The sequence below is a fragment of the Pan troglodytes genome, chromosome 2 (genome assembly GCF_028858775.2).
Source record: "Pan troglodytes isolate AG18354 chromosome 2, NHGRI_mPanTro3-v2.0_pri, whole genome shotgun sequence".
Lineage (NCBI taxonomy): Eukaryota > Metazoa > Chordata > Mammalia > Primates > Hominidae > Pan > Pan troglodytes.
In genome coordinates, this window is record NC_086015.1 from 76,840,613 (window position 1) to 76,853,819 (window position 13,207).

General features: G+C 41.4%; 1 protein-coding gene and 1 long non-coding RNA gene across 4 annotated transcripts in view; one reads left to right on the plus strand and one right to left on the minus strand.

The window, feature by feature from the left end:
- Positions 1–5,329, minus strand: part of SHQ1 (SHQ1, H/ACA ribonucleoprotein assembly factor) — a 99,575-nt gene extending 94,246 nt beyond the window's left edge. Inside the window, exons 1-3 of one of the 3 annotated variants that reach the window (XM_063806013.1) lie at positions 4,217–4,387; positions 3,881–3,972; positions 1,145–1,209 (exon numbers count right to left, since the gene is read on the minus strand). Coding sequence is in view for 2 of the 3 variants with exons in the window: in XM_001141951.8 (XP_001141951.2) it covers positions 1,145–1,209; positions 5,032–5,174 (208 nt within the window). In the remaining variant the exon portion in view is untranslated. Of the gene's footprint in view, positions 1–1,144; positions 1,210–3,880; positions 3,973–4,216; positions 4,388–5,031 lie in introns of those variants that run through there. The other 2 variants (XM_001141951.8, XM_009445863.5) reach the window with 2 other exon arrangements.
- A 32-nt stretch (positions 5,330–5,361) lies between these two features.
- Positions 5,362–13,207, plus strand: part of LOC129143509 (uncharacterized) — a 38,472-nt gene continuing 30,626 nt past the window's right edge. The window contains exon 1 of the long non-coding RNA XR_008547014.2: positions 5,362–5,515. This is a non-coding gene — a long non-coding RNA (uncharacterized LOC129143509). The remainder of the gene's footprint in view (positions 5,516–13,207) is intronic.

Genomic DNA, 13,207 nt, shown 5'->3' on the forward strand with positions numbered 1-13,207 from the left:
TAGCTTAGAATTAACCAGGAGTTACTAATTAGACTTCTGGGAAAGGAGGAAAAAATCAGAATACCTAATCCAATGGAGAATGGCAACAGTTTTAAAAATACACAGAATCTTAGATACAACAATTATGGCTTAATAAGGTTTTCTGGCATGTCAGGAGATCTATCCCTAAAGTCTATGGCAGACTCAAATCCCTAAAGTCTATGTACTTCTTTTCTTTCCTTGACTGAGTTTATCTATCTTATTTAGGCTTCCCTGGGAACTTACTACATTATTTAGCACTTTTACATTTTAAAACATTTTGCCTCTTTCAGTGTACTGAACTGAATTCCAACATACCAAATACAACTCAGCCCAAATATCTCCACATACACAATCTTCCTTAACTCCTATGTACTTTAAAAATTTAATAATTTTGTTTCAATATGCAACTTATCTATAACTAAAAGCTGGTTTACTACCTAGGAAGGCAGTTTCACTATACTTCATTACACATTAATTACACTGCATTATGGGTTAGATCTCTGTCATTTAACCCACCCCCCCCATACCCTACCCTTACCCTAGTTCACTGAGGTCAATATTCATTGAATAAAGTACACAAGACTACACAAGGCGTTCTAAATCCGATGACAAAGGAAGCCAGTGGCTTCTATAAAGGAAAAATAAATGGGTTCATGGCTAGCTGAAATGAAGGGCTTATCAATCATGAGGAGAAAATTCAATTAGCCTTTAAATGCCACCCATGAATAGTTTCTCTCTCACCTACCTGTTATTAAAATTCAAGTTTGAAAATTATACCAGAAAGATTCCATTCATAAGCTCATAAGTCATCTACATTTTTTATGATCAATCATTTCACATGTTCTAATTTTTACTTTTAAATGTCTACTAAATGTAGGGGAAGTACTCTAGGAAATAGAACCAGAGTAGTTAACTTTACTTTGAAGAACACTGTGAAATACTTTAAAAGTATTGATGGGGAACATCAATAACAGGCACTGGACACTAAGAAATAAGAAAGAGTGATAGGGACAGATTGTATTTGAAAGACATCAAAAGGTCCCCATGGTATCTTGTAAGATTATTATGTAAATAATGTGAAAAATCCCAAGAAATAAACTAACAAAAATTCCAAAGACAATACCTTTATCTGCATCATAGGACCCTTGCTCGCTTCCATTTTCTACAATTCTTCCAGGAAGGGTTAATCTGCAGATTTAACACAGGTCTCATGAAGTCCTTAAATTATAAAGTAACGTAAGTGGCCATCAATACTTGCAAACATTTAACCATCAAAATATATCTATCATTTTTTTAAGAAGTTCCTCAGTATTTCTTTCATATTTTAATAAACTAAGTTAGATTCTTTCCCCAACTAAGAAAGTAGAAATTAGAGATGATCATCTTTCTATTTGAATACCCCTAGTCACCAACAAAATAGATACTGAAAAAAAAAGCCATAATAAATAGTACTTATCACTATTGTTATAACACAAGTTGAGTATCCCTAATCTGAAAATCTGAAATGCTCCAAAATCTGAAACTTTTTGAGCACCAACATGACACCACAAAGTGGAAAACTCCACACTTGACCTCATGTGATGAGTCACAGTCAAAAAGCAGTCAAAACTTGGCTGCATACACAAAAGTATTAAAAAATTACATAAAACTATCTTCTGGCTATATGTATAAGGTGTATATAAAACAAACAAATTTTGTGTTTAAACTTGAGTTCCATCCTCAAGATATCTCATTATGTATGCACAAATATTCCAAAACTCTAGAAAATCTGAAATTTCACATAAGGGACACTCAATCTGTACAGATAAGGGATACTCAATGGGAAACAATAAAGAAACACAAAACCAATTGATTTTATCAGGCAAATTACTACTTTTAAAAAAAAGCAGAAAGCAAAAGTGTCAAATCTCATCATTATTATGTAGGGATTTACCCCTTTTGTACTAAAAGAAATGAAGTGATTGGCTGGGCGCCGTGGCTTACGCCTGTAATCCTAGCACTTTGGGAGGTCGAGGTGGGTCGATCACCTTAGGTCAGGAGTTCAAGACCAGCATGGCCAAAATGGAGAAACCCTGTATCTACTAAAATTACAAAATTAGCCAGGCAAAGTGGTGCACGCCTGTAACCCCAGCCAGTCAGGAGGCTGAGGCAGAAGAATCACTTGAACCCAGGAGGGGGAGGTTGCAGTGAGCCGAGATCATTTGCCACTGCACTCCAGCCTGGGCAACAGAGTGAGATTCTGTGTCCAAAAAAAAAAAAGAAAAAAGAAATGAAGTGATTTCCCTACTTCCAGTTTTACCCTAGTTCAAAAGAAAAAAGAAATGAAGTGATTTTCCTACTTCCAGTTTTACCCTAGTTCAATCAGTCTTCCACTGAGGCCCCAAAATAATTTTTCTAAAACAGGAATCTAATTGTCACTTTTCTATTTTAAAAAGTGTCTATGGCTGCCTCATGTTGCCTAGATAATTTAAACTTATCAGAAGGGCATATCAGGCCCACTCCATATCATTCCAAACTTGAAATTTGAGCTTCCTTTCTTCCCATGGCCCTCCCCCTTGTTTCCTACTAAATATGATTAAAAACAAAAACAGCTGACAGTCCCAAAAGGCCCAGGACCTTTAATCCCAAGGTTTCGTCAAGCTTCAATACATTTTCAGAATGAAAATCCCTCTAAGCCAGAATAAGGGGTCAGTTTATGGATGAGTTTGTTATAATGGTTACAAACGCTAACTTTAGTGTCAGAATCTGAATTAACTCCTAGATCTGCCATTTACCAGATGTGTAACAACCTTCTTTGTACAAGTTAATTATTCTTCAAGAATCATAAATTCCTCTTCTGTAAAGGGGGGAAATAACAGTAACTATCCAAGCGTTACTATGAGCATGAAATGATAATGCAAAGAGCTTAGTGGCCGGCACAATAGGTGAGCATTCAGAAAATGTGAGCTATTATTACCAGCTCCCTTCCCCTAAACTCTATAAGCCTAGAGTTAAATTCTTACTGCATGGGAAATCATATTTGCTTACATGGTGCCTCCGCAGCTACAGTCTCCATTCTTCAAGGAGAGGGACGAGGTTTTATTCAACCTTGGTACAGCAAACTGTATATTCTTTTTTTTTTTTTTTTTTTTTTAGACAGTCTCGCTCTGTTACTCAGGCTGGAGTGCGATAGCGCAATCTTGGCTCACTGCAACCTTCGCCTCCCAGGTTCAAGCGATTCTCTCACCTCAAGCTTCCCAAGTAGCTAGGACTACAAGCGCGTGCCACCAAGCCCAGATAATTTTTTTGTATTTTTAGTACAGATGGGGTTTAACCATGTTGGTCAGGCCGGTCTCAAACTCCTGACCTCAAGTGATCTGCCCACCTCGGCCTCCCAAAGTGCTGGGATTACAGGAGTGAGCCACCACATCTGGGGGCAAACTGTATTATCAAAGAATGCCCATCTCACAGCACTCTTCCCAACCATGAAGGTCTATGTCCCCTCTCCTTAAAATTCAGCAGGCTCTGGGACTGTTTTGATGAATACAATAAAGCAGAAGTGACACCGGAATTAGACCTTTAACATATGAATTTGGGGACAAGAGTTAGGGGGGTGCCCACAAATAATCCATCCACGGCAACGGGTAAATAATAAAACCTCGTTGTAACACTGTCCTAATAACAAATGAGATAATCCGTATAAAGCACTAACCTGGAGTAAAAATTCAATAAATATTTGCTACCACCATAATCTTCTTCCTATTCTTCACATCTTGGCTTAAATTTCGCCTCCCCAGAAAGGCTTTTCCTGACCACTTTATAAAACATGGGCCCCTTTTCATTCTCTATCAGTGCACTTCTTTCTCCTCATAGCACTCACCACAATTAAGTACACTGTTTATTGTTTTCCTCTCCCCAGTGAAAAGTACATGAGGGCAGGACTTTGTCTTGTTCAGCACAATAATACCAACACTGAAACTCAATAAATAAAGAAATAAGTGAATTAAAAAACTGGAAAGTGCAATAATTCAAATACGGACGTTATATGGTCTAAGGGAAATCTGAGCAAAACTGGTTCAGCAACAGTGAAAAAACCACCTTGACTGGTGGAGAAGGTTTGTACCACAAAAGTACTTGGGTGGGAAAAGTAGGCTGCAGCTACACTTGAGAAAGATTAGGAGGATGGATAAAGAGAAGGACAAGAGATTGGCAATACCTTAGGATGAATATGTAGCAGCGGGTTCTGTGGAATGGGGTTAATAGCAGTGCTTATCCCTAAGGATCACTGTCAAAGTTAAATGAGATACACCATCATAAAGCACTTAACGGAACTGCTTGGCCACCACACTACGAGTTATCAGTGTTAGCTGCTACCAAGGTTACGATTCTGCAAGGAGAATAATTTAAACAGATCAAGTGCTGACAGACCCTCACGGAGACTTGGGGGAAACAACCACACTTCAGGGACAAAACCAAACACAAAAGCAGCAGACAGCAGGGAAGCAGGAGAACTAGGCTAATTTGGTGTCAAGAGGTCCAAAAAAGGTAAGAATTTCGGTAAGTAGGGAGCGGACAGACAAGAGATAGATCAACAGAAGGCGGCCTGGGCAAAGTTAAAAGGACCGACGGGTTGGGAAGTCACGGAGATGTCAGCGCGCGCCGTTCCCAGGGAGGGAGAGACTGGGAGAGCAAACGCGGAGTGAAAGGAAAGAACAGAACAAGTCAGAACGGGACGAGAACTAGGGCGACAGGGTAGAAAAGGGAAAGTGACACGGTCCAAACGTCACTTTTTCAAGTGATTCCGCAATCCTTTGATATGGGATTTAAGAAAGCTCAAGAAGGAAAAGGGCTTCCGCAGCATCTAAAACGCACCCCTGGAAGAGGGCAGTTCCCTGGCACCAAGAGAAGCGGCGGAAACGTCGGGAAAAGGCATTCGCGCAATCGAGCACTGCTCTCTCGACCTTGCATTCTCCCTCTAAAGCAGCTATCTAACGAATGCGCCTTTCCTGCGGCCAGGCACCCCGAACTCGCCTGAGAAAGTATGGCTTGGCGTAGAACTTGAAGTCAGACCCCTCGAAGTAGACGTCGAACTCGGAGACCCGGGCGTAGGGCACGCGGATGGCGATAGTCAGGAAGTCCGGATCCTGGCTGAGGTCGAACGCCGGGGTCAGCATCGCCGCACCGGACGCAAAGGCCGGCGCCGCTCGCTCTCACTGCCGCCGCGTTCCCGCCACGCAAACTCTCCAACTCCCCACGCGCAGGAACTCTCGGTGTGAGGGACGGAGCTTCCGGCTCGAGGCGGAAGTGCTCGCGCGTAAGGCAGGAAGTCTCGCCCCACGCCAATCTCCATGGAGACGGGACGCCGTTCGAGAAGAGGCGGAACTTTCAAAACCCCCGGGCGGAGAAAGGGCGTGGCGAGTGGTGCCTGGGCGCCGGCGTTGAACCGGCGGGATGACTAGCAACCGAGCCTTTTTCGAGGTTCTTAGAGATGATTTTAACAGCACTGGCTTGACAGGTAAACAGACGTGCGTTTGAATCCCTTCCTGGCCACAACTTCCCAGCTGTAAGACCTTGGGAAAGTTACAAAACCTCTCTATATCTTCTGTAAAACGCGGATAATACGAGAACCTAGCCCCATAGAAATGCTGTGAGGGTAGCATGAAATTGTGCATGTAGAACTCTAATAACGAACTTGGCAAGTTGTCAACGCTTGATGTGCTGAAGTAGTCACCGCAGTAGCCACAGCAGCACCGTTACAGTGGTTTCCGTTAGTTCTCACCTGCCTTGTGAACAATTCCTCTTCCACTTTCCCTTTCCTCCCTCTCTCTTTCCACTTCTCTTTTTCTGCAGCTTTCTCTCATTCTTAACGGCTTATTTGAAGAGTTTTCTCTTTAACAGAGCGTCCGTCCCGCTAATCTCATCTAATCTACGCTGCAAACTCTAAAGAAAACGGCTCAGAGAGGTTAATCAGTATGTTTTATAACCATGCATTTTACAGTAATTAGAACTCAGAACGTTTGACTCTTAAACCGTGTCGGTGACTGCATTCACAAATTAGGGTCCCTCTGTATTCCCCTTCTTTCCTTTTTCTCACTCTTGTCCTTACACTTGTCTGAGGACATCTTTTCCGTCTTTTTTTCTACTTGTCTTCCTTGTATTTTCTCCCTTTGGAGTGTGCCCCTTACACTCTCTCAGTGCCTCTCCCACTGGTTTCCCTCTTCCCCCACATATTCCCTTGGCCTTTCCACACATGTTGTTTCCTGTTATTCCACCACTAATTAGAATAATCCAGTTGTGGTATTTATTCCGTGGTTTTAAGTATCAGTGGAAAAGGGATGAAAAGTACTCTCCTAGGACAGTGGAGATAACCAGAAAACTTCAAAAGTCTTTTCAATCTCCAGCTGTTTTATGATTCTAAGGAGACATTCTTGAAACTTCATTAGGACTCAGAAAAAAAATTAATAGTAATAGGGGCTAACATTAACTGAATACTTACTATGTGCCAGCACTGCAGCAAACCCTTTATAATGATCTCATTCTCCCTCCTGACCGCTCTATGAAGTAGGCATTATATATTCCCTTGGCTTGCACAGGATCTCACAGCTAGTAAGTGGTGCAATGGGAATTGAAACCCAGGTGAGTCTGATTCCTAGGCCCAGGCTCTACACTATTACAGAGTTGACTCCCTCTGTTATTACCACCTACTTTGTTTCACATTCTAAAGCCAAGCCTGCCTGCTTTAGACCATACTGAGCCTTACAGGTAATAGGCACTCAATATTGACAATGAATTGATGCCAAATTTGATTTAGTAAAGCTCTCAAAAGGTCCCTTGAGATAGGCCTGTGACTAAACTATTCCAAATTAGCTTCTTTACAAAGAATCTTGGCCGGGCGCGGTGGCTCACACCTGTAATCCCACCACTTTGGGAGGCCGAGGGGGTGAATCACCTGAGGTCAGGAGTTCGAGACTAGCCTGGCCAAGATGGTGAAACTCCGTCTCTACTAAAAATACAAAAATTAGCCAGGCATGGTGGTGTGCACCTATAATCCCAGCTACTCAGGAGGCTGAGGCAGGAGAATCCCTTGAACCCAGGAGGCGGAAGTTGCAGTAAGCCGAGATTGTGCCATTTCACTCCAGCCTGGGTGACAAGAGTGAAACTCCATCTCAAAAAAAAAAAAAAAAAAAAGAAATAATCTTTACATCTGCCATGGGACCTCATTCCTGTAGGTCACAAGCATTAATATTTTTAAATTATTAATGCCAGAGAATCAACTGAAACAAGCTATGCTATCCATGAGGAAATTCTAATTGAAAGCACTTTGCAAACTAGAGCTGTGCATTTCCTGGGTACTTTATTATGTGTCTGGCAACACACACACACACACAGGACTGCAACACAGAAAGACAACATGGTTCAGTGCTGCTGTCATTATAAGAAATATATATTGCATCTGCTAAATCACAAAATATGGATAGTTTCAAGTATATAACAAGGTTTTGTTGTTTTGGGTTTCTGTTGGTTTTTGTTTTCTTGCAGGCAATAGTTCTCTTATTTTTGCATTTCTATTAGTGGTAAATATAAGTTATAGATTCATTCTCACTTAAGAACATAAAGTTCCTTTTGGCTGCCATGCAACTTTGGTTCTTTCTCCTGCTTCCTCAAAGGCAGTCCTTCTAGCTATCACTTCAGACCCTTTTCTATTTCTACATCCATTTCTATGGACCCTGTTGCTTTGTGTTTAGACCCACTTTATATGGGCACATTCTCACACTATGAATGTAATTCTGCAACATGCTTTTTTTCCTACTTTGGTTCATTTTTGAGACATAGCTATATTGATTCATAGATCAAATTGAGTTTCTATTTCTGACTACAGACATTGCTTGAGAATAAAGACATTATTTTAATGTTTTAAATTAGCTCTGGTTTAGAGGGGAAAAACAGGAATGCAATTTTTCGTCATTTTTGAGCATTCAAATGTTGCAGTATTTTTTATCTTTTCATTTTCTGAAAGCTTACTTTTGAATGGCCTTCCACTGTTTTAAAAATAGTTTTTCCTTCTGGCCTATAGAGGACATGAAATAAAATAATAAGATAAAGTTTTTTCCATGACCAACTTATGTAGGACAAGTGTGTAACCCATCATCTTTCATTATATTAAATTGGCCCCTCCTCTGGTCTAACAACCCTGATTGTGATCCGTAAGCTTCCAAATTAAATGTTAAATTAAAAATGGTTTTTATAAACAATTCCAATGTCAGCTTTATTACCAAGTTCTATTGTTAGAAGTCTTTTAATGGTGAAATACTCCTTGTTTCCAGAAGGTGGCATGCATATAGGTGATTAAAACAATGTTATCTCAAAGAATGGAGCTTTAACCTATGTTGAAAAATAGCTTCCTGAATAAGTTGTTTATAGCGCTAGTTCATTCTCTGAGCCATTTTGGGGAGGTGGTGGAATCTTACACAGTATTTGCAAACTACATCTTAACCACTGTTATTATTTTGGCATACATCTTTTCAGACTCCTATTCATAAAAGTATGGGAAGTATTTTCAACAAAAGAATGTCATAATCTATATTTGCTTTCTTCACTTAATATAGGATTACAGGCTGGGCACGGTCGCCCATGCCTGTAATCCCAGCACTTTGGGAGGCCTAGGCGGGTGGATCACTTGAGGTCAAGAATTTGAGACCGCTGTGGCCAACATGGGAAAACTTTGTTTCTACTAAAACTACAAAAAAATTAGCCGGTTGTGGTGGCACCACCTGTAATCCCAGCTACTCGGAAGGCTGTGAGGCAAAAGAATCCTTTGAACCTGGGAGGTGGAGGTTGCAGTGAGCTGAGATTGCATCATTGCACTCCAGCCTGGGTGACAGAGCAAGACTCCATCTCTTTCTCTCTCTCTCTCTCTCTCTCTCTCTCTCTCTATATATATATATATATAATATATAAAATGCATATGTGGCATTACAATATTTCCATTTGACTACATTTTTGTCAAGAATAAGTTTATCCACAATTGTACTCTTTGTTTTTTTGTTTTTTTATTTTTCAGAGACAGGGTCTTGTGCTGTTTCCCAGGTTGGAGTGCAGTGGCAGGATCATAGCTCACTGCAGCCTCAACCTCCTAGGCCCAAGCAATCCTCCCACCTCAGCCTCCCAAGTAGCTAGGACTACAGGTATGTTTCACCACACGCAGATAACTTTTTTTTTTTTTTAGTAGAGACGGGGTCTTGCTATGTTGTGAAGGCTGGTCTCAAACTCCTGGCCTCAAGCAATCTTCCCACTTCAGCCTCCCAAAGCACTGGAATTATAAGAGTGAGCCACCACTCCTGGCCTAGTGTTATAACTCTTAAAAACAGAATTGAACACAGTGATGATTCATTTTAAGAAAGGAAAAAAAAAACTAATACTAGGATCACGAAACTAGAGTAAAAATACCTAATGCTAGATGACGAGTTAGTGGGTGCAGCGCACCAGCATGGCACATGTATACATATGTAACCTGCACAATGTGCACATGTACACATATGTAACCTGCACAATGTGCACATGTACCCTAAAACTTAAAGTATAATTAAAAAAAAAAAATAAATAATTAAAAAAATACAAAAGTTAGAATACAAACTGGATAACACATTTTGAAGTTTGAAAAAAATCCTTTTGTATAACAGTGGTAATACAATGGCACTCATGAGTTTTTTATTTAAATTTATTTTATTTTAGGTTTGGGGGTTCATGTGTAATTCTGTTACATGGATATATTGCATAATGGTGGGGTTGTCCTTCTAGTTAGCCATCACCCAAATAGTGAACACAGTACCCATTAGGTAATTTTTCAGCCCTTACCCCTCTCACTCTCCCCCCTTTGGAGTCCCCAGTGTCTACTATTTCCATCTTCATGTTCATGTGTACCCATTGTTTAGGCTCCTACTTATAAATGAGAACTTATAGTATTTGATTTTCTATTTCTGAGTTATTTCACTTGAGATAATGGCCTCCAGCTCCATCCATATTGCTGCAAAGGACTTGATTTCATTCTTGTTTATGGCTGCATAGTATTTCATGGTGTAATTATACCACATTTTTTATTTTATTTATTTATTTGAGACAGAGTCTCACTCTGTCGCCCAGGCTGGAGTGCAGTGGCGCAGTCTCAGCTCACCGCAACCTTTGCCTCCCGGATTCAAGCAATTCTCCTGCCTCAGCCTCCCGAGTGGCTGGGACTACAGGCGTGTGCCACCACACCCAGCTAATTTTTTGTATTTTTAGTAGAGACGGGTTTCATCATGCTGGCCAGGCTGGTCTTGAACTCCTGACCTCAAGTGATCCACCCACGTTGGCCTCCCAAAGTGCTGGGATTATAGGCGTGAGCCACTGCACCCAGCCACCACATTTTCTTTATCCAGTCAACCACTGATGGACACTTAGGTTGATTTCATGACTGCTATCATGAATAGTGCAGCAATACACATATGAGTACAGGTTTCTTTTTTTTTTTTATGAGATGGAATCTTGCTCTGTTGCCCAGGCTGTAGTGCAATGGTGCGATCTTGGCTCACTGAAACCTCTGCCTCCCGGGTTCAAGTGATTCTTCTGCCTCAGCCTCCCGGGTAGCTGGGACTACAGGTGCGCACCTGGCTAATTTTTTTTGTATTTTAGTAGAGATAGGATTTCACCATGTTGCCCAGGCTGGTCTCGAACTCCTGAGCTCAGGCAGTCCGCCCACCTCAGCCTCCCAAAGTACTAGGATTACAGGCATGAGCCACCGGACTCAGCCAAGTGTCTTTTTGTAATACAATGATTTATTTTCCTTTGGGTAGATACCCAGTAGTGGGATTGCAAGTTCAAATTATATTTCTCTTTTTATTTATTTGAGAAATCTCCATACTGTTTTCTGTAGAGGTTGTACTAATTTCCAACCCCACCAACAGTGCATAAGCATTCTCTTCTCTCCACATCCATGCCAACATCTGTTGTTGTTTGACTTTCTAATAATGGCCATTCTGACTGGTGTTAAGATAATGTCTCATTGTTGTTTTAATTTACATTTCTCTAATTAGTGATGTTGAGCATTTTTTCATGTTTATTGGCTACTTGTATGTCTTCTTTGGAGAAATGTCTGTTCGTGTCCTTTGCCCACTTTTTACTGGGTTTTTTCCCCCTTGTTGAGTTGTTTGAGTTCCTTGTAAATTCTGGATATTAGTCTTTTGTTGGAGGCATAATTTGCAAATATTTCCTGCCATTGATACCCTGAGTTTTGCAATTCCAAGCTATAAACTGCTTCTAAGAGGACACAGATAAATTCATGGGTAACTGACAGATAAATACAGGACTGTAAAAGAGGTTTAAGGGATGGTCCCAACAGGATGTAGACTAAGAAGACCATGAGTCTGACACTGGTGACCTCCAGTGGTTTTCAAACCCCTCTGGATTTAAGTGCAGCTATTTTTGTTCTTTTCCCCAATCCTTTAGCCCATTCACATTACAGTTGTTAGAGTTAAACTTGCTAAGGAGCACAGTGTTAGCACTAATGTAGCATAGTAATGAGTATTTCAGGGAGGATTCAGCCCAATTCCAATTTTGCACAAGTTCAATAAAGCTCCAAAGAAAATCCAAAATGGCTACAGCTGACATAAGAGTGTTTTTTGACAAGATTTCTGAGCAATGTACCTAAGGGCTTAGTGATATATATATCAAGATGCCAGTCTTATCCCATTAAATGAAATGCAGGATCACAAAAGAATGCTAACTGAACAGCATTTCAAGCCTCCTTCATTGTTTAACATCATATTTTGAAAAAGCATCTGCAAAAGGTACTATTCTGATGCCCTGCCCAGATTCCCTTTATGGAGCCAGGAAGCTCATCTGTCACTAGCAGTGAATGTAATGGCTTGCCACTGATCCCGCCAAAGAATTGCCTTAGCTCAGGGTTTCTTCACCCCAGTATTTTGTACAGGATCATTCTTTGTTGCAGAAGGCTGTCCTATGCACTGTAGGATGTTTAGCAGCATCCTTATCGTCTAATCTCTCAATACAAGCACGAGTTTTCCTGGTGTGACAATCACAAAACTTCTCCAGACTTTGCCACATGCCCTTGAGGGGACAAAATTGCCCAGGGCTGAAAACAGCTGCTCTAGATTGATAGAAGAAACCTCCAGGATTGAATTACCACCACCACGACCGCTACCCCCTTGCCCAGGCCTGCAATCATGAAGAGTGATATGGGGTTCAGAAGACCACCTCAAAAGGGAAGGTGACTCTGTGGCATGGCTTATGCTCCAGAGTTTTGTTTTGTTTTTTTTAATGGGATCCGGCCAAGGCTAGATTTTCCCCAAACCCACATCTTTCTTTGGCTGTCTTCCCTTTTCCCATTCCCTTTCACCTCCTCCTTAATAAATTTCTCCAGAGAACCCTTCCTCATAGATCACATGCATCAAAATGTCTCAGGATCTGGCTGGGTACAGTGGCTCACGCCTGTAATCTCAGCACTGTGGGAGGCAGGGGTGGGCAGATCACCAGAGGTCAGGAGTTCAAGACCAGCCTGGCCAACAGGGAGAAACCACGTCTCTATTAAAAATACAAAAATAGGCCGGGCATGGTGGCTCACGCCTGTAATCCCAGCACTTTGGGAGGCCGAGATGGGTGGATCACCTGAGGTCAGGAGTTCGAGACCAGCCTGGCCAACATGGTAAAACCCTATCTCTACTAAAAATACAAAAATTAGCCGGGCATGGTGGTGGGCACCTGTAATCCCAGCTACTCGGGAGGCTGAGGCAGGAGAATCACTTGAACCTGGGAGGCAGAGGTTGCAGTGAGCCAACATCGCACCAGTGCACTCCAGCCTGGGCAACAAGAGTGAAACTCCATCTCAAAAATAAATAAATAACAATAAATAAATAAATAAAAATACAAAAATTAGCCGGGCGTGGTGGCGCATGCCTGTAGTCCCAGCTACTTGGGAGGCTGAGGCAGGAGAATTGCTTGAACCTGGGAGGTATAGGTTGCAGTGAACGGAGATCGCACGACTGCACTCTAGCCTGAGCGACAGAACAAGACTCTGTCTCAAAAAAAAAAAAAATCTGTCAGGATCTGCTTCTAAGGAACCTGACCTATGACTACACTTATGGAACCCCTTAAACATTCTTCACACTCCTGCAAAATTACTGGAGAAAAGTTTCTACAATACCCATGGAGAACA